A 22,086-nucleotide genomic window follows, 5' to 3' on the forward strand; every position below is an offset into this window, starting at 1 on the left:
TTTCGAAGCGCTGTGTTTTCCCCAAAGACCATGCTTGCTTGCAAAAATGAACTTCGTGCCAAACCCTAGACTCGTGCCGCGTATATTTTAGACTTTATACACCTTTCATCTCATCATGAGCGCCAAAGCCGCCAAAAAAGCCGCCAAGAGGGCGGAGAATGCCTCGGACTTTTACATGGGCGACGATGTTTCAGAAGAAGAGAAGAAGCCAAGGCCCAAAACAAGCTCCAAGATCCCTCAACAGCCATTCCGGTTCCTTGATCTACCGTCAGAGATCCGGCTGCAGATTTATCATCTCGTCCTATTCACGCCCACGCGCAAGACTGCCCGGCAAAATCGAGGCACCGTGGGCGCCTCCGCGAAGAAATCAAAGCCCTTGGCCCCGGCATCGGTGCGCATAGCCTTGTTCCTCGTCTCGCGCCGCATCCATGATGAAGCGAGCCATTACTTTTTCTCGACTCAGATTTTCCGGGTCTTTCCCGTGCAGGACTTCTCACGCAGGCCGACCGTTCGCTCTCTACCCCGCCGCCACCGCTCCTTGGTTACTACGATCGAACTGATTCTGGGGAATAGTTGGACAAATCCACCCAAGTCGTGGACTGTGGATAAGAGTCTCGGCCTCCAGGATATGGTCCTCACTCGCACCCTGAAGGTTTTCGTTGAGTGTGATCCTTCTCAGCCTATTTTTGAGGGCTTCCGAATATCCAGAGAATATTATACCGAGTTTTCGGGGCGGCTGATGCGTGAGATTCTCGAACAACTGCCCGCATTAGAGCATGTGGAATTTGACGCCTATCCATCTGTAAAAAAAGACGGGTCACTCATGAGCAGACTCCTTCTGGAGACTCAGAAGGCTGGGCTGGGAGTGTTCTGGGGCCCTGAGAGAGGCTGGACAGATTTCGGTACCAAGGGATTCGAGGAACTTGAACAGGAAGCAGAAGAGGCGGCTAAAGAGGCGGCTAAGAATGAAGCTCTTGACAAGTTCCGGTCCCGGTTTGGATCTGGCTCGGTTGATGAGCTCAACAAGTCCTTTCAGTCTGTCAGTCTCGGTGGGTTTTAGTGCTACAGGATATACGATATTGGATGTGACATGATTATTCGAAGAAGCCGTAGATACATTGCAAGGCGTTCATAGACCCATACAGTACATATTTTAGCTTACATGGAAATGTCCTTATTGAGATAGTGAGAAGGAAAGGACAATCCGAAAGACTAAACGAAAATACCCTTGAGAACGTGTATGATTTGTCAAATGGAAAAAGAGGTCGTGATTAGAGCGTTTCTGTAGGTGTCACATAATCTAACTCTAGAGCTCTTCATCCACGTCCATCGAAGCGCCATTGGCTCGATCTTGGTTCGATGACTGACGGGCAACCGATGCCTCCTTATCAATCATTTGCCTGGAGACAGCGACAATGTTATCCTCAATCAATTGCTGGCTCACATCTTCGATGTCTATGGTTTGATGTTAGCATTCGGTAATTTCGTAATAGCGGGGTCATATGAACGTACGCTTCTTGGGATCCACCTTTCCAACATATCGCGTCTTTAGTTGATCCTTGCTTAGCTCGGTTTCTTCCTTCACTCGCTTTTCGTAACCCTCAGCGAGGCTGACAAGTTGCTTCATCTGCTCCACATTATGGTGGCCCTCCTCGTGGAAGTCGTTCATCTGTAGGGCCTCGGTCCAAACTTGCTTATGTAGATTCATCAGCATGTTCTCCTCCAATCCAGTCTTCCGGTAGTCAATTGCGATGCTATAGTAGTGGCGGTTGAGACCGTGGATGAGGGCTTGAATGGAGGGCTTGTTCAGATGTCCCAAGTTGGAGGTTGTTTGCCGGGGTTCTTGGCCCATGACCACGGTCTGAGGCTGGATAAGACGGAACGCATCAATGACAACCTTGCCCTTCACGGATTGAATGGGATCGACGACTACGGCGACGGCACGGGGAGTAAGTTGCTCGAATGATTGCTGCGTGTTTATATCGACCGACGAGAGCCAGCAGCCGAAACCAGGATGCGAGTGATACCATCCGACGACGGTTTCTGGTCTAGATAATAATAATGAAAAAGAATTAATCAGTATGACGGTCTAGGGCCCATCGGAACAATAGGCCTGACTCACCGGCCTGTCTGGCGGAGCATCTCCATCATCTTTGTTTGGAATACAGGGTCGACGGCCTCGACACTGACACCAGTACCACTTTGGGGCATGGCGAAAACGTCGACCACCCGGACTGTGTATTCATCGACGAACTCTCCCGACATAAGACCCATGACCTCCATCGGCACACCCGCGCGGCCGTGTCGCAGCATCTTCAATAGTGCAAGGGAAGAAATGTGAACGGTTTCGGAGTTATCAATCAAGTTTGGCGTATCCTACACAATAGATTATTAGTTTATTTGGAGCTAGATGGTGCCATACGTGCCAGTGCTTTGATCATAATTGCTGATCAAGAGAGGCGATGGCAGCACCGCTAGTGCCTGGCTTATTGACTTACACCACCGGGGGCACCGCCACCCATTCCTATGCCCTGGGCAGCCTGCAGCATTCTGTTGAGACGATCCATGGTGGTCTGAGAGAATCGAGGTAGATGGGAGGTGAAGATGAATGAGGGATGATAGCTTCCTGAGTGGAAGCTACTGGCGAGGAAGCGATTCGATTAAACCGAGAAAGTTTTGGCTGATTTTCAAGCGAGGCAGAAAATTTACAACTTCACGATGAAAGGGAAGCAGAGAGAGGTATCGCAAAGAAGAGCGAATGACCAGGTGTTTTGGCCGCAAGTTACATCTTGCCGAGAAGCTCGACTGACGAAGGCGGTCTGGAAGGTTCTGCCCGCGCTTGCTTTCCAACGCCGCGATTGATTCCTCTACGCTTCTCCCGTATTCGGTTCTAGCGCAGTATGAGCAAGCCTGGTCCAGATTGCTGCTATAATTGAGCTAATCTACACAGGCATTAGCTGCAAGGCTCAAGATTTCTGCCCTAAACCTGATCAACGCCGTTTTAGGAAGTGGGCCAGCTGCGGTTGTGAACTAATATCCATTCATTTAACTACTCGCAAGCCCTCCTTTCCTACACACATTCTCGAGTCCCCCAACCCCTCTCCCAACCTTTCTCCTCTCTACTTCTCAGGCCCTGCAATCACTCGCCTATAGCACCAGAGTTTCCTCAAATCGCATACACCATGGCTGCCGAGCCTCTGGCTAATGGCACCGGTGCCAACAATAAAAGAGTCGCCTACTTCTACGACTCGGATGTGGGAAACTATGCCTACGTCTCTGGGCACCCCATGAAGCCCCACCGTATACGCATGACCCACAGCTTGGTCATGAACTACGGCTTGTACAAGAAAATGGAAATTTATGTACGGTTCCCCCGCTACGCGCAATTGTATCTTCCAGACTGACAACATCTACACAGCGTGCCAAGCCTGCATCGAGATATGAAATGACCCAGTTCCACACAGACGAGTACATCGACTTTCTCTCCAAAGTGACTCCGGACAATATGGACCAGTTCGGCAAGGAACAGAGCCGATACAACGTGGGTGACGACTGTCCGGTATTTGATGGTCTGTTCGAATTCTGCGGTATCAGTGCTGGTGGCAGTATGGAGGGTGCTGCCCGTCTAAATCGCAACAAATGTGATGTTGCAGTCAACTGGGCTGGAGGCCTTCACCATGCTAAGAAAAGCGAGGCTAGCGGCTTCTGCTACGTCAATGGTATGTCGCATTGGTTTTCTCATGCTGGTAGAGAAGAACTTTGATGGCTAACACAATCTGAAGATATTGTGCTCGGTATCCTCGAGCTCTTACGGTTCAAGCAGCGTGTGCTTTACATTGATATTGATGTTCACCACGGCGATGGTGTCGAGGAGGCCTTCTACACTACAGACCGTGTGATGACGGTTTCATTCCACAAGTACGGAGAGTACTTCCCTGGTACGGGTGAGCTCCGAGATATCGGTGTCGGCTCAGGAAAATACTATGCTGTCAACTTCCCCTTGCGCGACGGTATCAACGACGCCTCTTTCAAGAGCATTTTCGAGCCTGTGATTAAGAGTGTGATGGAATGGTACCGCCCAGAAGCTGTGGTTCTGCAGTGCGGTGGCGACAGTTTGTCGGGCGATCGTCTGGGCTGTTTCAACCTCAGCATGCGCGGCCACGCCAACTGTGTCAGATTCGTGAAGAGCTTCGATCTGCCAGTGCTAGTTCTTGGCGGTGGTGGCTATACTATGCGCAATGTCGCGCGTACCTGGGCCTATGAGACCGGTATCTTGGTCGGCGATAATCTGGGCTCCGAATTGCCCTATAACGACTATTACGAGGTACTTGATCCCCGCTCCCCCCTCCTGATTATCAACATGCACTAAACAAAATTCATAGTATTTTGCTCCAGACTATGAACTTGATGTTCGTCCTTCCAACATGGACAATGCGAACACCAAGGAATATCTGGACAAGATCCGAAACCAGGTCATCGAGAACCTCAAGCGCACTGCATTTGCGCCGTCCGTCCAAATGACCGATGTTCCCCGCAACCCACTGGTGGAAGGCATTGACGATGAAGCCGATGACGTCCTTGATGATCTCGATGAGGACGAAAACAAGGACAAGCGTTTCACTCAACGCCGCTTCGACCAGTACGTGGAGAAGGTTGGTGAACTGAGCGACAGCGAGGACGAGGAGGAGAATGCGCGCAATGGCGTTCGTCGCCAACCAAACGTCCTCCGTCGCCGAAACCAGGTCAACTACCGAAACATAGATGATTCGGGTTTGGACAGTGGTGTTGCCACCCCGCAGGAGGGCTCATCTGTCGCCGATGGCGAGCTTGACGCTGGCCTGGACACCAAGATGAACGACATCCCCCGTACCGAACCCGAAGCATCCGGCACTACCGGCGCTTTCAACGGGCAGAATACTACTGCTGACACCGACCAAATGATGGACGAGGAGAAGGGTGGTTCGGCTGCTGCGTCTCGGCAGCGGTCGCCTCCTGTCCAGGACGAGGACACCGCAATGGAGGATGCGGACCCAGTGGCCGAGGCAGCGTTGGCCGAAGAGGTCGAGCAAAAGCTCGAACCCACGGACCTGGACAACAATGTCCGGAACGCTCCTGTGTCGCCTCATCGGGGCGGCCCCTCGCCTGCGAATGGCTCTTCTGCCGCCGCCACCGGGGGTGCAGAGGGATTCGGGAAGCCTGCGGCCACTGTCGAACCTGGGACCCAGGAATCGGCCCCAGCGACTGGGGAAGCTCCTGCCATGAAGGAGGAGTGAGCGGCTCTCGCTCAAATCATTACTGGTATTGGGGTCAGGCGTAATAGGCACGGGCAGACAGGTGTTTACGTAGCTAGGACAGGCTACAATCAGTTTTGTATCTTTTCCTTTCATATCACTCTTTTTCATTCGAGCGTTACGATGGGCGTATATTAAAGATTGGAAGATTAGTAGTACCTGTATCTCAAATGTTTGGAAGTAACGACTCGAAATCCTCGGAAGCTCTAAACGTAGCTGGCTTGCACGAGTTCAATCTGTTCGAATCATCTTTACGACCATTGGTCCAAGCGCTTAAGGTTATCAAGGTATCAAATCTTCGAACAATTACCGCTGAGATGTGCAACAGGCTGCAGAGCTTCCAAAAAAAGGAAGAGTAGCTCCTATCCTAGGCTCGGTGATAGTGATATGAGGCCTAGGTTGCTTCATTTGAGATAATCTTTCAGCCTATTGGCATGAGATTACTGTAGTCCTGGATGCCCAGGTGCCCAGGTGGTGGATAATATACTTCGTCAAAGAGGGGAGATCAAACCTTGGCACCTTGCATATGTCGAATTCAAGTTCGAATCTCTTCGAGGCTCTTGCGCCTTGGCTATCAGCTGCTCAAGACCTATCACACCCCAAATGGAAGAAAAAAGCGCCGGTGGCGAAGTGCCAAGCTGGGTTGAGGATCTGGAAAGCTGTTGTGTTGATCCTCACAGCTGTGGAGACGATCAGTCTGGTGCGGCTCTTTTGTCGCTCCACGGGGGCCTGCAAATGGTCGGCCGCTGATAATAGCCCCACAACCCTTCCAAAGGAATCTGGGAGAGCTTTCTCCTGTGAGAATGATCCATTCCAATTCATTCCACGTACCAATGCCAGCCGTCCACCCACCCTGGAGGACCTCTCCTCGTCAATCATGGGCTGCTCTGTACGATTCCAGCTTCAGTCATCGGAGTCTGGGCCGAGATGGCAAAAGCATATATCCTCGTAGCTATCTAAAGCTTCCCCTTGATTACAACAACGATTCTGATTCTCGAATTATTCGCCTTGCGGTGACCAAATACCAAGCCGCTGGACTGACTTGCGGTACTTCCGATTCCACAAATTGCAAGAGCGAACGAACTCTCATCATTGAGCCTAGAGGCCCAGGTGGAAGTGGTACTTTGTTTGCCTGGTAAGCAGCACAAGAGACCTCCAATCGCTTCAGCGACGGGAAGCTTGGTGTCCTAAGATGTTTCGGTTGTCTATCTGATACCGATATTTTCATTTGTATTACATTCAGAGCCCTACTTCAGGACTCTAGTTGAGTGTCCAGCCGCTCAAGCAATAGACGGAAGTACCTTAGCCCCGTTTCATGATCTTCATTTTCATCGCTCTTAAAGCAGAAAGTTTGGTAGCATGAAGTAGTAACTAACCAAACATTCGTATGATGACATATATAATCACGTGAAGGGACCACTTCATGCCTCAGGTGTCACTCCAAATCAGGACTAGCCCTAGGGCAAAACCGTTGACCAATAAACGTGGACCTTGCGCCAAGATTTTTGTTCCACTTTGGACGCACAAGCGAGAAACCACTGTGGACGTTCTTCGACTCCGTCTTGACCTTCAGTCGCCAACTCTTTTCGCCTAACCCGACAACCCCCCATACTCAGCCAACATGTCTAAGAGAGGGTAAGCATACCCTGCATCCAACGTTCTCTGTCCATTAATCCACGCCAATCTTCCCGCGAGTCTCGACATCCGAAGCCCATCAAACCACTTTGAGCTCGCGAAGGATTGGAAATGGACGACAACATCCGCGGGAAAGAGCTCCAATACTAACGTTTCTGCTACAGTCGTGGCGGTGCCGCCGGCAACAAGCTGAAGATGACCCTCGGTCTGCCTACGTACGTGATTTCCCGATATACAACCTCCAAAAATTTTCCATGACGTGCCCTCGCCTACGAATGCCATTCGAAACGCTTCCCGGTCGTGTCAATTGCTTCTGTCATTTCGGTATCCAACCAAGCGGTCGCCTCGGCAAAGCCGAATTTTATTATCATCATTTTTTTTTTCGATTAAAAACAGCACGGCAGTCTAGAGCGGAATGACTTTTCAATGGGCGGGGCGCACAACATGGAAATAGCTACGCAATTCGAAAAGCATGGATCCAGAACTAACGAAACTCCAACAGTGGCGCCGTGATGAACTGCTGCGACAACTCCGGTGCTCGCAACCTGTACATCATTGCCGTCGCCGGTACTGGTGCTCGCCTGAACCGTCTCCCCGCTGCCGGTGTCGGAGACATGGTCATGGCCACCGTCAAGAAGGGAAAGCCTGAGCTGCGTAAGAAGGTCATGCCCGCTGTCGTTGTCCGCCAGAGCAAGCCCTGGCGCCGGGCTGACGGTATCTACCTGTACTTCGAGGACAATGCTGGTGTTGTGAGTACTCCCTCTGTGGAGGGCGAGTGGTTGCGGGGTATCGCAATAGTGTGTTTTTGAAGGAGTTTTTGAAGAGTCCGATGACATACTTTCTGCTATGCTGCAAGCACAAGCCCTCTGGAGCTACCTTCATATCATTTGAGCCATGCTAATTACATTCCTTCGCAGATCGTCAACAACAAGGGTGAGATGAAGGGTTCCGCCATCACCGGTCCCGTCGGTAAGGAGGCTGCTGAGCTGTGGCCCCGTATCGCCTCCAACGCCGGTGTTGTCATGTAAAGAGAGAGACTCGAATAAAACAACCAAAAATCAACGATACCAAACCTGAACTCCTTGGGACCTACGAAATGGGGTGCATACGAAGCATATGTTGGAGAAAAAAGGGTAAAGGGGAGGTCCACCTTAACGAAATGAGATCCACCTATGTTATTTCGAACCGGTTTTCCTTCCCATTCGTGTTTTCGTCTCTTTAAACCACTTGACGACTCTCGGAACTACTGAAAATTTCTACATCTTTTCACTCATATGTCTCCGTCTGCGCCCTTGGTGCAGGACGACTAGTGGTAGATGAACCGTTGGTTACGATGCCTTTGGTTCTTGTTTTCCAGGATTCAGGCTGATTGATGAAATCTGATGACCTGTTGGCTTTACATTATGTACCCGTAATCGTGTAGGCTTTTGCACATTTAGGATTTTGGTATTCTGCCAGATACTGGGATTTGAGCGAGTGGTCTTTCTAAAAATATGGTCGATCGGTAGTAATAAGTAGTAAGTGGTAGGCTGGCATCCTGCCCCAGTCTAGATACAGCGATACCGACGCTGACCGTGTCTGTTAAGCCGATCTATTACATGAATCGCCGAAATGTATACACAACGGTCGTCGATGACCTTCTATTACCAAACCAAATCCAAAACGAGGCTAATAGTACAGGAAATGCAAATGTATAGCTCGGCCGTCATGATGTTCCGTGGTCTCATTTCTTAGAGCGAGATCGCACCGATTCCTGTCCTTTCGAGGACTTCTTCTTTGCCTCCGAACGACCATGTCCACTCGATGTGCCGATCTTGGGCTTCTCCAAATCCTTGCCAGGTTGCGGCTTTCCGGACACCAATCCAAGAATGGTCCACGCTGAGCCAATCACCAAGGTGATGAGGATGAGGATATGAACACCCCACCATATATGCTGTACACCAGCAGGGCACATCATGATCTCATAGTCCCATTCACCCTGCTGAGCATCGAACCAAATAGACAAAAGTCCAGCGTTACCACCAAACTCGCCCATCATCGAGCGAAGGGTCACTTCACGGATGGAAGGGGTCTCCTTTGGCGTTTTTTCGAAACGCTCGGTCTCATAATAGCGTCTAGCAGCCCATTTCCAAGTCTTCTCTGGGCCGTTTGCTTCACCATCCAAATCTACGCTTTCATTGTCCTGGACAGATGGCTCCACAAAGTGAATAATATCGCAGCCGGTGTGATCATGGCCCGTCAACACAAGGCCTTTCCGACCAAAGCCACCACCAGGGACATCCTCGTCACCACTGAGCCCGAAGATGCCCTGCAGGATTCCCGAAGCACTGAGATAATCACTCAAGTGATTCTGCTCCTTAAGACCATCAGCTTTCCAGCGCGGAACCCCCTCCGGTCCCTCCTTGTCCGCTTCATCATGGAAGCTGAAATACGGAGCATCCGTACAAATTCCCTCCTTCTTGTGAAGCGGCAAATGTGTCAGAAGTAGCGTAAAGGTCGACTTATCCTCCACATCGTACAGCCGCTCGCTAATCAAGTCATTAAGGTATTCATACGACTGCGCCTGCACCTCCTCCGACAGCGCAGGCGTGTCAAAAACCAGCGTATTAATATTAATCAAGTGCAGCGTCGGTGCAACAGTCTCACGCAGCGCGGCCGCAGTCCCGTTCACTCCAAATTGCATCGGCGGATGCTGGAATCGGATATCCCAGTTCGCGCGCCCGAACTCTCGCTCAAAGCGCGCGATGCGCGCCTCGCTGACATCCCCCGCATACCCAATGTCATGGTTCCCAGCGATATTGATAATACGTCGCGCCCATGCCGGGTCCGCGTCCGGGCCCAGGGGCTCGAGGTGGCTGGATGCCTTCTCGTATACAGCCTCGTGGCCGGGGCCGTGGACTGCACCGGTGGTTGTGAGGGCGTCGTCCACGCGCAGACCGCCTTTGAAAACGCGGTTCCAGAAGCGGTGGCTGCGCCGGTCGAATTCTGCGTCGTCAAGCCACTGGCTGCCGATGAGGTCGCCGAGGACAGTGGTATGAGTTGGCCGGGTCCACCAGAATAGGGTGCGGTAGATGTGGGCGAGGTAGTAGTCGTTTCCGAGGAGATCGATGCGTTTTTGGACCCCGTAGAGTGCGCGGGGGATGTCTTCGCTTGCGAGCGTCCACAGGCCCGTTGTGACGTTGGAGACCACATGGGGGTCTAGGAGGGAGAGGGGGAAGGGAGTTGCGGTGGTGGCGTTGGTGATTGCATTCTGGACGGCGCGCCAGTGAAAGCGTGCACGGGGGACAAGCTGGAATTCTGGTAGTGGGAAGGAGGTATCGCCTTCTAACTGAGGGTCTGCGAGGACTAGGAGTCTGAAGATGGCGGGTTGGGTGTCTTCGGCGGACGGGGCCCCGAGGTGTTGGAAGAAGGTGTTGACGGCGGCATTTTGATGCAATCTGTCTATCACGGAATGACTGTCTTGCTCGGAGCTATGTGCTCGAGGTAAAGGGAATGCGCAGCCCTTGAAGACGGGGTATAAATATAGGTAAAGAGTGGCTGTTATGCTGAGCGGGAGAAGGAGTGCTAGAGTGCGAGCCAGCAGCCCGCGGGGGAGACATGGCTGTCGGAGCCGCTGATTTAGGTTGGGGAGGATTAAGGGATATAATCAGAAAGAATCGTTGATAACATCATACAAAACAGGACTGTCCAAAGGAGTGTGCAGAGGAGAGATCTCCGTAAGGGCGATCAACAAAAATTTGTGGGGGCGCCGCAGCGTAATGGGCAGATCCCATAGATTTGGCCATCAAAAACTTCGAGTCCGTCTCGACTCCAATTGATCTGTATTCCAAATGGTAGGCTTTTATAAGTTGAGCCTGCTACTCATATGAATAACATTCCCCATACACCTCCTCTATTAGTACCAACAGGCCGTACGAGTCTATTTGAGACAATGTTTATTGTCGATCTATTATCGGGTGAGTACCACATCAACCAATTCCAACACCGCTACTAGTAATACTCAAGGTACTTTAAGCACGTCTATCTGTGCTTCTGTCTTATTTTCCTCTCATATCAAGACCTGCTTGTTCCAACAGTTCGAATAATATATGGAATTTATCAAAAGAAGTCAGTCCTCCACTTTGCTTTACAAAAAGGGTAAAAGCAACTCATATCACAGTAGAAAGCACCACGCCTAATAAGGACCCCAAGGCTCGAAGTACCTTGTCAATATGCAAACCCCGGCATGTCATTCTATTTAAATTTCTCAGCATAGGCCTTATTGACCGTTGGACCGTCCGTAGTTCTCACCCGCTCAGACGACTCCATGACCCATGAGAAAAAATATGTACCAAGAATGACAAGAAGGCCATACCGTGTGAACCGAGGCGATCCCAGGAAACCAAAATACCTCCCGAAACGGCGCTTCACGAATGCCCACCGATCAGCAAGAAACAGGATGATCCACTCGGCGGAACCGAATATCACTCCAAAGACCAACTCAACGCCACGGTCGACCCCGTCCAGGATGAAATCGGAGAAATCAGTTGTCCCCATCGCCATGTCAACCACATCAATTGATATGAGAATGACCAGAATAAACCCCAAGAAGCCAAGCACCGACGAGACTTGGAACGGACCAAGTTGCGCGTTATAGATAGCCTCGACAAACCGCGCTATTCGAGCGAACAGGGGAATGAAGACCAATCCTCCCAGCCCAAGGAGCTTCGCGCGCACCTCGAGAACAACTCTTCGGACTTTTTCGATAGCTCGCCAGGCCATGGCGGCATTCTGGGCCTTGAATACCTGGAACATATCGACTCTTCTTCTCGTGAAGGAGGATATGCCCAAAGTAATGGCCATCAGCGTCTCTCCACCCCCAGTCAGTATATGTATTACCAGGTGCCATAGCACCCTAGCTGATCGTAGGAGCTGCGACTGTCGTCCTCGCCGCCCGGTTCCATATCTCTCGCTTTGGCCCCAGGCGAACCAGGAGCTTCTACGCTGGATTCCATTTAGCGGCGTCGGTGCATGTCGAGGAAAGGCGGCTGCTGGTCGGCCTTGATTGGCCATCTCAGGGCTTTCGGAGGTAGATCTCGAGAAGAGAATGCTTGAAAACTTCAAGGCAAATAGCGAAAACAGAATGATTGACAGCCCAGGGTAGCGGATGGCAACTTGTACAACCGGAAGACTGTCAAGACCACGCAGCTCTGCGGATACTAGGTCGATAATGCTAGATGTGATAACCGGAGCCATGTTGGGGAAATTGCGAAGCTGCTCCAAACATTCATACCAATATGAGGGCTCGGTCCTCAAATCGACTGCTTTGGACTACTGTTAACAGTTATAACTTCGATCGGTTGTCATAAGGAGCATGTCAAGAAAGAGGGAGACAAAGGGTGCGATGGGATAAGAATAGATGAAACGAGCATCCCGCAACACTATCATTGTTAGGCGAGGCAAAGCGTTTTCTTTCAAGTACCCTATTAGTACTGTCGGATCTACGATGCGGCAAAATAAAGGCTTATTGCAAAATCATTGTCTACCCGAATCGTGGGGACATGGCACTAGAAAAGAGGGAATCCACGCTGCGGGATCTGTGGCTCACTTGATGTCCTAGGTCGAATTGCCAGGCTAGACGTACTAGTCCAAGTAATCGGCAGTATAGAAATCTACTAGACGATGGCCATCCATTATGAAGCTTCCAAAGTCCATTACGTCTATACGAGAAAGCCCTGAACTTCCCCCCAAAAAACTGTATCTAATGTTGCGAGAAAACTCAATTCGTATATAGGCAACTGCAACTGAGCCACTGCTGCTCCACTTCCACACGGGCCCACCGTACATAGATGATGAACCAAGCTGAAAAGGAAACAAAGAAGCAGATCTCTCCGTACCCACATAGCTGAAGAATAGATCGGCAAGAGTCAACAGCGAAGGCAAACAGAAGGCTAGAGCGAGGGGTATATCACATAAACGCCGAAGGAGGACGGGACAGCAATCAAGGTTCAAGAAAAGGGGGTGGAGATCCATAATAAGATTGCAAGATATAGGGGGGGGGGAAGTAATGGGTAAATCAATGGTAGCCCAACAGTCCGAACAGGGCGGTACTCATGGGGGAGAAATAGCTATAAGCCACAGCGAGGTTATCTGGACTCTGGTTCCACCGGGTGGGCGGTGTCAAGCCCAGCCGCAGGGTTGGGAGGCGCGTCAGGATTTTCAAGTTCGTCCTTTGCATCCACGAAAGAATTTCCCTCAGACGAGGGCGCCTTGGTCAAATTAAGGCCTTCGATGCGGAGTGCATTATCTTCGTCCTCTTCAGGAATCCTCTCAGGCTCTCCTAGACCAGATGACGGTTCCATGAGAGCAGGTGGGCGTTGTTTCATCAACTGGGCCTGTTTGAGACTGATGGTCTTTTGCTTATTGGTCGAAGGGCCGGACTCGCCCATATGCTCAATGGTTGCTTTCATCAGAGCGGCCATCCACAAGCGACCTTCCTGGACGCTATCAACTTGGAAATAATGGGTCGAAGGTTTAGTGAACTGCACTGTGGGCAAGTTCCCAGATTTAGGGGGTACCAGTTTGAAGAAAAATGGACCACTGGCATCTTTGCTCTTGATGGGAGACGAGGCAGTGGAGGATTTGGTGCTGTTCTGGTCAGAAGGGTTGGCGTTGGCAGGCTGCGCGGTGGATCCTGTGACGGTGGCGTGTAGAGCAATAATAGGATCATTGTCAGCGCGAAGCACTCTGTGGGCGGTAATGTCAATTAAGCCACGCTCTTCGGTGTCATCCTCGGAGTAATAGTAGGACAAGCGACGACCGCGTAAAACAAACAGCCGAGGCTTCCATGTTGTCATTAGATTAGACGACCGTTTCTTCATCCATCCGCTGTAATGGCAACCTTCGATCTGCTCCTGGGGTGTTTTCTTCTCTAACCCGCGGGTGTAAGCACTTGTTTCTTTCTTTGACTTGACGGTTCGAGGACGGACTACGAAGCCAGGAACCTCGCCGGCCTTGCCAGATCCATCAGTGCTATGTCGCTCCGAGCTCTTCGAAGTTGCGGATGGAGTTGTTGATCCAGTACGACCGCTGGTGGATCTTCCCAGGACGGGAGCAGGGTTCGAGTCTGACTTGCGATTGTTCAGACATGGCGCGAAGGCCGACAGCTCGTCGCATCTTCGGTCCGACACTCCTGAGCGGCTGGAAGTGCGATGATCGCCCAGTATCAGCATCTCCTCTTCTCATTAAAGGCCCAAGGCCCGCGAAGAAACCAGGCCTGGAATCAGGGTTCGACGACTGGGGAGTTGCGACCGGGTTGGTCGGACGCACTCGGCTACGGAGACGGCTCTTTGGAGGTGTTTCATTGTAAGCCTTCGACGTCGAGGAAGAGTTGGCCCAACCTCACGGGAGAGGATCGACACTGGCAATTCGAGACTGACGCTTTATAGCCGGATGAACCGTGAAAGAATCATCGATATAACTCGAATTCCGAGAATGACTGGCGCTCGAGCGTTTCTGAAGAACGCGACGATTTCGACGAGATTCAGCTTCGGTTCCGGAGAATAGCCCTCGATCAAGGTCAACGTCGACGTCATCCGGGTTTGGGGCGGAACAACCGACCTCCATCGGCCTGAGTACCGAATGAGCTTCCTGGCCGTTGGGGCAGACTTTGATGATGACCGCCATTAAGAGTCCAGGTTCTATCAAATGATGACCGAGTTTGGAGACCGTTCGTCGCAAGGTTACCGAGTCCACCATGAGTGGAATCAATCGACGAATGCCGCCGCGTATGGTTGAGCTCGCGGATTGATGCAGCTGACACTCTCCTAGAATCTCCATATTGAGGAGTCATAGGCGCGACAGGAGAACTGTTGTTGCTTGCAAGTCTTGGATGCTGACCGGGTGGCACAGTTGAACCGCGATGCGCATACGCGGACCCGGTTCGTTCGGCGACACTTGGGATGCGCGGCAAGAACGCTGGGGCATGACCAGCGCGAGACATGGAGCGTTCGTCCTGGGGCGCGTAACTGCTAGCAACAGACGTCCTTCCATTCTGCGACGGTGGCAACATGATGCCTTTGACCTCCTCCTGGAAAGCTTTCACTTTATGCCATGTCTTGAGACGCTTGCCCATCACTCCAAAATCGAATTCCTTCATGAAAATAAAGTCTTGATCCATATCAAGAAGGACATCGCCGGTAATTTCTTGCTCTTCGAATATGGCGCAATGATTGGCATCAACACCAAGCGCGCGGAGATGTCTTGATGTCTCCGTCTGATTCCATCGCCGCACTTGGGCCTCTGCTGGATGGGTACTCTCTTCTTCATCGGTTTCATTCCCGTTGATATATGATATCCGGTGGCTTCGGTGACTGAGGTGAGTGCTGTATTCACTTCCCGAGTCATTCATGGTTTTCGCATCTTGAGTCGATAGACTATGGCGAGGGGTGTTCATGTCAGTGATGTGTTCGTCAATCACGCTCAATGTCTCATTCATGACAGGACTCTCTTCGCCATTAGCATTGCTCTCAGCCGGTGTCCGAAATGCCTGGTGGATATCCGCTGCCAAGCTGGACGGTGGCAGTGACTGCGGCAGCGGAGATGACGCCGATCGCTGCGGTCCCGCTGTTTGATTGCCAGAAGTATGCGCGTCGTGAATGCTGGGCTGTCGCGAGGCCTGTGGGGTTGTCTGTCCACTGTCGACTCGTGTAGATGAGTTTATTGGGGTGGAGGGTTCAATCTGAGCGGGAGACTCGGAGTTCTCTGGTGAAATAATGCCTTGGGCAGGAGGATTAACGTGGAGGGCATGCATATATTCGCGCAGCTCAGCCTTTCGGGTAAATCCTGTAGAACCTGTTAGCCTCCACCCGAGGGGTTCGACCCTTCATGTGCGGACTTTACCTGCGGGGAAAAGACCCCTTTGACCCGTGCCGAGGTGTTCACCAAACCACCAACCGTCTCCAAATTCTTCGTCGAGCTCAATTAGCTTGATGAGATCGTTGCGCTTCATTCGTAATTCGTCTTCGCTACCGCTGTGGCCATCTGTTCAGCGTTAGCGACATCGTCATGGGGAGATTGTCTTTAGAGATGAGGAGCTCCGGAGCGAGCTTGACCACTTACGGACAACGACCAGGTAATCACCAGGATGGACATTCTGGGGTGGCGGCGGCGGTGCCATTCCTGCGATTCGGCCATCTTGCTAGGAGATGGGGATTAAGCGGCCGATGGTTGCGCGCAGGTATGACAGAGCAAGCTTGAAGAGGAATCGGGCAGAGGACAATCAATCGCAGGACATAGAGCCCGGCAGCCCTTTACGGGAGCAAGAGGGAGCGGGTCAGGGTCTTGAGAGAGTAGTGTGTAGTCGCAGGGGAGGAGGAGAAGAGAGAGAAAGAAGAGAGAATGTCCAAGGCTGAGGAATCTAGCGTGTTAACCAGGAGGATTAGATCATTTAGCTCGCGGGGTCCACGAAGAAGCGCCTCACACTAGTGAACGGAGCTTTGCGCGCGCAAAGCGCAGGGGAAAACGAGACAGGGTGATGCGGTGATGGGGGTCTCGCAATCGGATCTCCAAGCACCAGGGCCCGATCGACCATGCCAGTAGAAGCGCAAGGATGCAGGAGCAGATTCCAAGAATCCCAAGAATCTAGCTCGTGTGGAATGATGAGGGGGGCCAGAAGGTACGAGGGTCCACCACCACGCACACACGAGAAAGACCCACTCGACGAAGAAAACGGGAGGAAGAGAAGTGACGTGTGGCGCAAGGGATTTCCCGAGTTTCTTTCTCTGTTTTTTTTTTTTTGTGGAGCTGGTTGTGGTGGGCGAAGGTTGGTTTTGAGGGTACTCAGGGTTCTGGAGGCCGGTGTACCCACGGGTAGCTCGAGCCGATCGTGGGACCGGTAGAAAAGGCGGATTAGAAAGGCGACGGTCGCACAGTTTAGCAGTCCAGGGGGGGGGGGGGGGAAATTAAAGAAAAAAATAAAGGAAAGAAAGAAAGAAGAGTTTAGTATTTTGGTAGGAAAGGGGTTCGTCGGAAATTAGACTGTCTTTTGGATGAACCCGTCAAGGATGAATGCGGCCATGTCTTGAGGCCCGACTTGGAAATGGAGTTTGGGAATTTGGGATTGGGGGGGGGACCTCTGTCTCTGTCTCTATCTAACCCCTCTCTGCATGTTAAGGTCCCTAGCCCTGCAGTATACTTCGTACCTGCAATAGCTGTCATGTACCCCGTACAGATTCTAGCAACCTCATCAGTAGCCTTATACCCCATTTAAATCAGGACCGAATGGTTCATGTTCAGATCAGTGGAGATGGCGGTTTCAAAAGTAATTACTGTAACTAATGTCTAGAAATACGGAAGGGAAAGCCTTCGAGTGTTGGGCATCTTCACCCGTACTTTGTAGCGTGACTGGTAATGTGGACGAGTACTCGGGGTACGCATCTTTTATGCATGGGGTATAACACATGTGAGCCTTGGGATCTATAGATCTATCCTGTTGTGGTCGAACTATCATTTCCATTACAGAGAGCAGAAGCCCCCCCCATGGTAGTCATGAAGCATCGACTGATTCCTCATATTGTGGACAGCCCTTTTGTTCTTCGGCGTTTGCCTTCCTTCCCAGTCTGGCTGCAAGAACCAAATAACCTAAAGTGAAACGGTTTCCTGGCCTCTAAAACTAGCATAGTTCTAGAAAGTAGCCCTTGAGCTCAGTAGGATATGGGGCACGGCAACTGTGAAGATTGTTCTAGACCAGACCTTTTTTCGGGGACGGTGGACCATTTGCGCTGAATCGCCTCACTATCTTTTATCCATGTTTACGATGGAGGGTTTTTTGCCCTTCCCCCCATCACCGCAAACAATCCTCCTCACCTCTTCTCTTTCCATCCCCCTGGAGTATTGTCTTGCGCTTTCATTGACCAGGGGGAGGTCACGAAACTGGGGCTGCTTTCTTCCCTCACCATGGTCTCCCCCCAGAGTTCCCAATCCCGTCCTCCCCGCGCCGATCATATCATCGACTCCAACTCAACCGCGACCTACTTCTTGGGTGGCGCAAGGAAGGACTGGATGTCCTCGCATCCCCCACCGCAAACTCTCCCCACGAGCTCGATCGCGACCACTGTTCCTGGTTCCGACCAACCCGACGTCGCGCCCGCCTCGCCCGTCACCCCGGGCCAGAATGTACAACATCTTGATGCTCCCGTGGACCCAACGCCTCTGCCTCTGCCTCTGCCTCCCAAACCAAATTCGCTGGCGATCGCCCCTCCCTCGCCTAACAGCCCCGAGTCATATTCAAGTCCACCAGTCGCCCAGGCCCCAAGTAACCACCCGACAGAGGCGACAGTCTCCACGACTCCTCTACGCGCCCTAAGTACTGAATGCTCAGCGCCAGCCGACACAACTGAGGCCCTGGCCATAAATGCTAGTGGCGGTGCACAAGCGGACCAGCCAGCGCATGTGCCGGCACCGGGACCACCAGATCAGCAACTGTTGCAAACGATCCAGCCAGCACCTTCGCCGACAGCGCAGCAAACCCATCAGCCAACGGCACCATTGGAACCAGAATCAACACCGAGCACAGCTGTCCTTCTCCTGCAAAAACAGGCCGGAATGTGCCCAAACAACAGAGTGGCCCCCACGATGCTACTCTTGTCTCAGTTTCAAATGGACGAACCGAAGAGATACCTCAACCATCGCAAGTCCCTGCAGATGGCATGAATCCGCATTCCCATACACCAGAGTTAACTGACATTGGTACCTCTGCACGAGGAGCTATTCCTCCAGAGGGCCAGATTAATTGGAAGCAATGGAAACAGAAGTGCAATCGTCTGGATCAACAGACTCAGGATGATACGTTGCGCGTGAACTCGTTCTTGGTAACTCCGCGAATCACCCTCCTGCGTGACGCTATCAGTTTCAATGATAGCTTCTACCTGGTATTGCACCAGTTGTACTGCCTGAGATCTCATGATGAATCCTTTTTCCTAGAACGATTTCCCATGTTCCGAACTGAGGAATATCGCCGGGGCATGGACCGGATGCAAGATCTGTTGGCGCCTAACCAAAAGCTCCCTCCTGCTATTTTGCTCCAATTTGTAAAATTCCCAGACACGCTGGATATCATGATGTCACAACCTTGGTATAATTACCAAGTGCAAGAAGTAGGCAAGTTTCTCTCGCGCCTTGATCAGATTGCCCCCAATTTCCGGACACACTTTTATGAGTTTGTCTCCGACCGCGGTTACCCCCCTTTGATGAGCGAGATGGCGCTGCTGTTCAAGGTGACACCCTTGGTCATCCTGAGTGTGATATACCTTTCCACCTTTCGACAGCTCTACGCCGATCGCTACCTGCCTGAGTTGAGTCGATTACTTCGTCACGAGATGACTGTAAGCCAACTACAAAGCTCGACCGAACGAAGCAAGAAGATCCTCATGATAATCGACGCTTACAAAAAAATTCCCATCGAAAGGCAACTGCAGGAACATCCAATTGCCTCGCCTCCTTCGATTGCTCTACCTGCTTTCGATGGATCTGGACCTGTACAACAGCTCAAGGAGCCCAAGGGGCCGAATCCCACTACCCGTCCACAACCACAAGTCACGAGGAGTATCGAAACACCCACTACCGTGTCGGCCCCGATAAATAGACCTGGATCTGCTCCTTCTACAAGGCCTCTTCGTTGGCAGACCCCCCTGGGGCCCATGTCAAGTAGACCTCCGATAAACCCAACCCCAATACCAAGCACGGTCTTTCTGCCCTCGATGGCTCAGATGCCTTATCCACCTCCGTACGGGCAGCAGCAGTCTCCACCCCTTTCCACCCGCTCAACACAGATCGCCTCAGCATTTGCATTGGCAGACTCATCAAGGACATATGCAGGGCTACCATCCAGGGCCTATAGCCTCTGATCAAGCACCTCCAAATTACCACGGCCCATTTCAAAATCATGGTCCAGGGCAGATTCAGGCAACGACTCCTAATTTACAACGAGTATCTCAGGAGAATGGGAGAAACCAGCGTGTCGTTCCATCTCAGTATGTCTACCCGTCCGAAGCACTTGGTCCAGCTCCACCGCAGGCACCGATTGCAGGCCGGGGGCTACCTCAAATGCCGCCAGTCCAGCCCTTGCCGTTCCGACGTCCATTTCTTCCACCGGAGGCTCATCGTGCTCCTCAGACTTTTAATGGGGATCCAATGCGCATTGGGCTGCATCAGGCTCATCTACGAGACCCAGTCAAAAAGCTGGGGCAGTTTGGGGTTTCTGGAGCTTGGACCGAGCTAGCATTGTATCAGTACTTTGACGGATTTAAGGTGTCGCCGAAGATTTTGGATCCCGAGAAACTTCAGCATAGTTGGAAATTTACAATCAGGAACGATGATTTGTTGCGATTCCCACGCAAGGAGGCATTGGGTTATGGTCAACCACCAGTGTTTACTTATCAAGCAGGCTGCCATACTTTGCGACTCCGCTCCATCAGCTTGCCCCTATCGCAGGAGGAGGAGGAACTCGCTCAGAGCTGGCCTAATAGAAACACCGCCTGGCCAAGTGTGCTCTATATTCTTCTCAATGGTCACGAGATTACGGCCCGACGCAAACTTTACAACGGAAAAGACCTACCCCTAGACCTATCCACTTATGTCAAACAAGGCGAGAATGACTTAGTTATCAAGCTCCTTCTCGACAAGAACGAATGCCAAAACATGCGCTACGCTTTCGCGGTCGAAATCATGAAAATCGAACAATTTGAGAAGATCCGGAGCATGGTGCAAACTATCACCGCCGATGAAGTACGCTATAAGATTCAACAACGTCTCAACCCAAGCACCGATGACGATGACCTAGCTGTTGTCACAGATAGCCTGACTATAGGCCTTATCGACCCTTTCACCGCTCAAGTCTTCAAAGACCCTGCTCGGTCTATCAACTGCAACCATCTCGAGTGTTTTGACCTTGACACCTACATCAAAACCCGAAAATCCGAGTCTGGCCCAGGTCCGATGATGGACAACTGGCGTTGCCCGATCTGTAGTTCAGATGCACGGCCTCATCAACTGGTTCTCGATGCATTCCTGGCTGCGATCCGGGAAGAACTTCGCCGTAACAACCAGCTGGAAACAGCCCAAGCGATCCAGTACAGCCTGGATGGCACGTGGACCGTAAAGACTCCCAGTGAAGAGCCATCTTCCGGGAAAGGATCCCAGCCGCTGAAAAGAAAAATATCTCAAATTACAGGCTCCCCTACAGCTTCGCCAAACTCTCGCGTCAGAACAGACAAGTCGCCTGCTGCATCCTCCGAGATTGAGGTGATTGAACTGGACTAGTGGGGTTTCTGATAAAATGCCATTCGAAGGGTCTACATCTCTCCATGCTAAAGGCAGCCATCCAGCGTATGTTTCAACCATTCTTGACCAACTAATTCTTCAATATTGAGACTTACAGAAACCTTAGACTCGTTGTGTTCACCCATCTCTACAACTCCTTCTTTCACCCGAGGCCCGTGTGCCTGGGCTGTCATCGGCGAGATCTATCCTCTCCTGACTCATGTTCAAGGTGCCTAGGGACCGCGGCATCACAGTACCCATCAATGTTGCAAAGTATTCGCATGGTCATCTCTAAATGTTTAGGGTCATTCTCAACTGAAATGCATCAATACCGGCTGTCGACGATTCTACTGCATGTCTGCTCGATTCTCTGCCCCTGAGTGACGGCACCACCTCTGCTTTCTTGCAACTTCTTTTCTTTTCTTTCTTTGAACTTTCATTCCAATTCGCAAATATTTTATGAGAAGATACCCATTCCTGTTGCACCCCTGGGATACCCTGTTCAATTGGCGTTGTCTCCTCTTTCAGACCTTTCCAGCCACCGGCCCTGGGGCTTGCGAAAAGAAAAAGCATAGGGACGCTGTGATTCGTTCATGCAGATTTTGCTTTTTCATTTTTCTTCGTTAATCATTACACATTACATTTGCATACCGTTGGCGCCTCCGAGGCGGGCTTATTGGTACCATTCTTATTCATAAATTATGACTTCGAGAATTCAATTTTCTCATCCATACTCCCTTAGTATAAGGACTCAGAGCGTACATCTGCACAGGTAGGTTCTCAAGGAAAATCCATTTTGCATACCACTGGCAGTCAGGAGTATAAAACCATGATCACTAAGCGTGTTGTTGGAAGTCTGTGA

The 22,086-nt window shown here is 51.4% G+C and overlaps 9 protein-coding genes across 9 annotated transcripts; 4 read left to right on the forward strand and 5 right to left on the reverse strand.

The window, feature by feature from the left end:
- Nucleotides 1-115: 115 nt before the first annotated feature.
- N7468_005143 (uncharacterized protein) lies at nt 116-1,060 on the forward strand (the record flags this gene model as incomplete). The annotated part of the gene is made up of 1 exon (XM_058474440.1): nt 116-1,060. The coding sequence occupies one exon, from the start codon at nt 116-118 to the stop codon at nt 1,058-1,060; it is 945 nt and encodes a 314-aa protein (XP_058330180.1).
- Nucleotides 1,061-1,306: 246 nt separating this feature from the next.
- On the reverse strand, nt 1,307-2,567 carry N7468_005144 (proteasome regulatory particle lid subunit RPN11; the record flags this gene model as incomplete). Its single annotated transcript, XM_058474441.1, has 4 exons — nt 1,307-1,455; nt 1,513-2,048; nt 2,123-2,376; nt 2,499-2,567. The coding sequence occupies 4 exons, from the start codon at nt 2,565-2,567 to the stop codon at nt 1,307-1,309; spliced, it is 1,008 nt and encodes a 335-aa protein (XP_058330181.1).
- Nucleotides 2,568-3,182: 615 nt separating this feature from the next.
- Nucleotides 3,183-5,273, forward strand: rpdA (histone deacetylase RPD3; the record flags this gene model as incomplete). The annotated part of the gene is made up of 4 exons (XM_058474442.1): nt 3,183-3,362; nt 3,419-3,719; nt 3,783-4,324; nt 4,383-5,273. The coding sequence occupies 4 exons, from the start codon at nt 3,183-3,185 to the stop codon at nt 5,271-5,273; spliced, it is 1,914 nt and encodes a 637-aa protein (XP_058330182.1).
- Nucleotides 5,274-6,912: 1,639 nt separating this feature from the next.
- On the forward strand, nt 6,913-7,954 carry N7468_005146 (60S ribosomal protein uL14; the record flags this gene model as incomplete). The annotated part of the gene is made up of 4 exons (XM_058474443.1): nt 6,913-6,926; nt 7,091-7,141; nt 7,429-7,675; nt 7,844-7,954. The coding sequence occupies 4 exons, from the start codon at nt 6,913-6,915 to the stop codon at nt 7,952-7,954; spliced, it is 423 nt and encodes a 140-aa protein (XP_058330183.1).
- Nucleotides 7,955-8,649: 695 nt separating this feature from the next.
- N7468_005147 (uncharacterized protein) lies at nt 8,650-10,352 on the reverse strand (the record flags this gene model as incomplete). Its single annotated transcript, XM_058474444.1, has 2 exons — nt 8,650-10,262; nt 10,313-10,352. 2 exons carry the CDS (start codon nt 10,350-10,352, stop codon nt 8,650-8,652), a joined length of 1,653 nt encoding a protein of 550 aa, XP_058330184.1.
- Nucleotides 10,353-11,159: 807 nt separating this feature from the next.
- On the reverse strand, nt 11,160-12,161 carry N7468_005148 (uncharacterized protein; the record flags this gene model as incomplete). Its single annotated transcript, XM_058474445.1, has 2 exons — nt 11,160-11,711; nt 11,805-12,161. 2 exons carry the CDS (start codon nt 12,159-12,161, stop codon nt 11,160-11,162), a joined length of 909 nt encoding a protein of 302 aa, XP_058330185.1.
- Nucleotides 12,162-13,051: 890 nt separating this feature from the next.
- Nucleotides 13,052-14,137, reverse strand: N7468_005149 (putative polarized growth protein (Boi2); the record flags this gene model as incomplete). Its single annotated transcript, XM_058474446.1, has 1 exon — nt 13,052-14,137. One exon carries the CDS (start codon nt 14,135-14,137, stop codon nt 13,052-13,054), a length of 1,086 nt encoding a protein of 361 aa, XP_058330186.1.
- Nucleotides 14,138-14,496: 359 nt separating this feature from the next.
- N7468_005150 (uncharacterized protein) lies at nt 14,497-15,717 on the reverse strand (the record flags this gene model as incomplete). Its single annotated transcript, XM_058474447.1, has 1 exon — nt 14,497-15,717. The coding sequence occupies one exon, from the start codon at nt 15,715-15,717 to the stop codon at nt 14,497-14,499; it is 1,221 nt and encodes a 406-aa protein (XP_058330187.1).
- Nucleotides 15,718-17,861: 2,144 nt separating this feature from the next.
- Nucleotides 17,862-21,224, forward strand: N7468_005151 (MIZ zinc finger domain protein; the record flags this gene model as incomplete). Its single annotated transcript, XM_058474448.1, has 3 exons — nt 17,862-18,330; nt 18,384-19,484; nt 19,804-21,224. 3 exons carry the CDS (start codon nt 17,862-17,864, stop codon nt 21,222-21,224), a joined length of 2,991 nt encoding a protein of 996 aa, XP_058330188.1.
- Between the last annotated feature and the right edge of the window lie 862 nt (nt 21,225-22,086).

The sequence above is a fragment of the Penicillium chermesinum genome (assembly GCF_028974085.1).
Source record: "Penicillium chermesinum strain IBT 19713 chromosome Unknown utg000004l:1.0-3345178.0:1.0-3348027.0, whole genome shotgun sequence".
Taxonomy (NCBI): domain Eukaryota; kingdom Fungi; phylum Ascomycota; class Eurotiomycetes; order Eurotiales; family Aspergillaceae; genus Penicillium; species Penicillium chermesinum.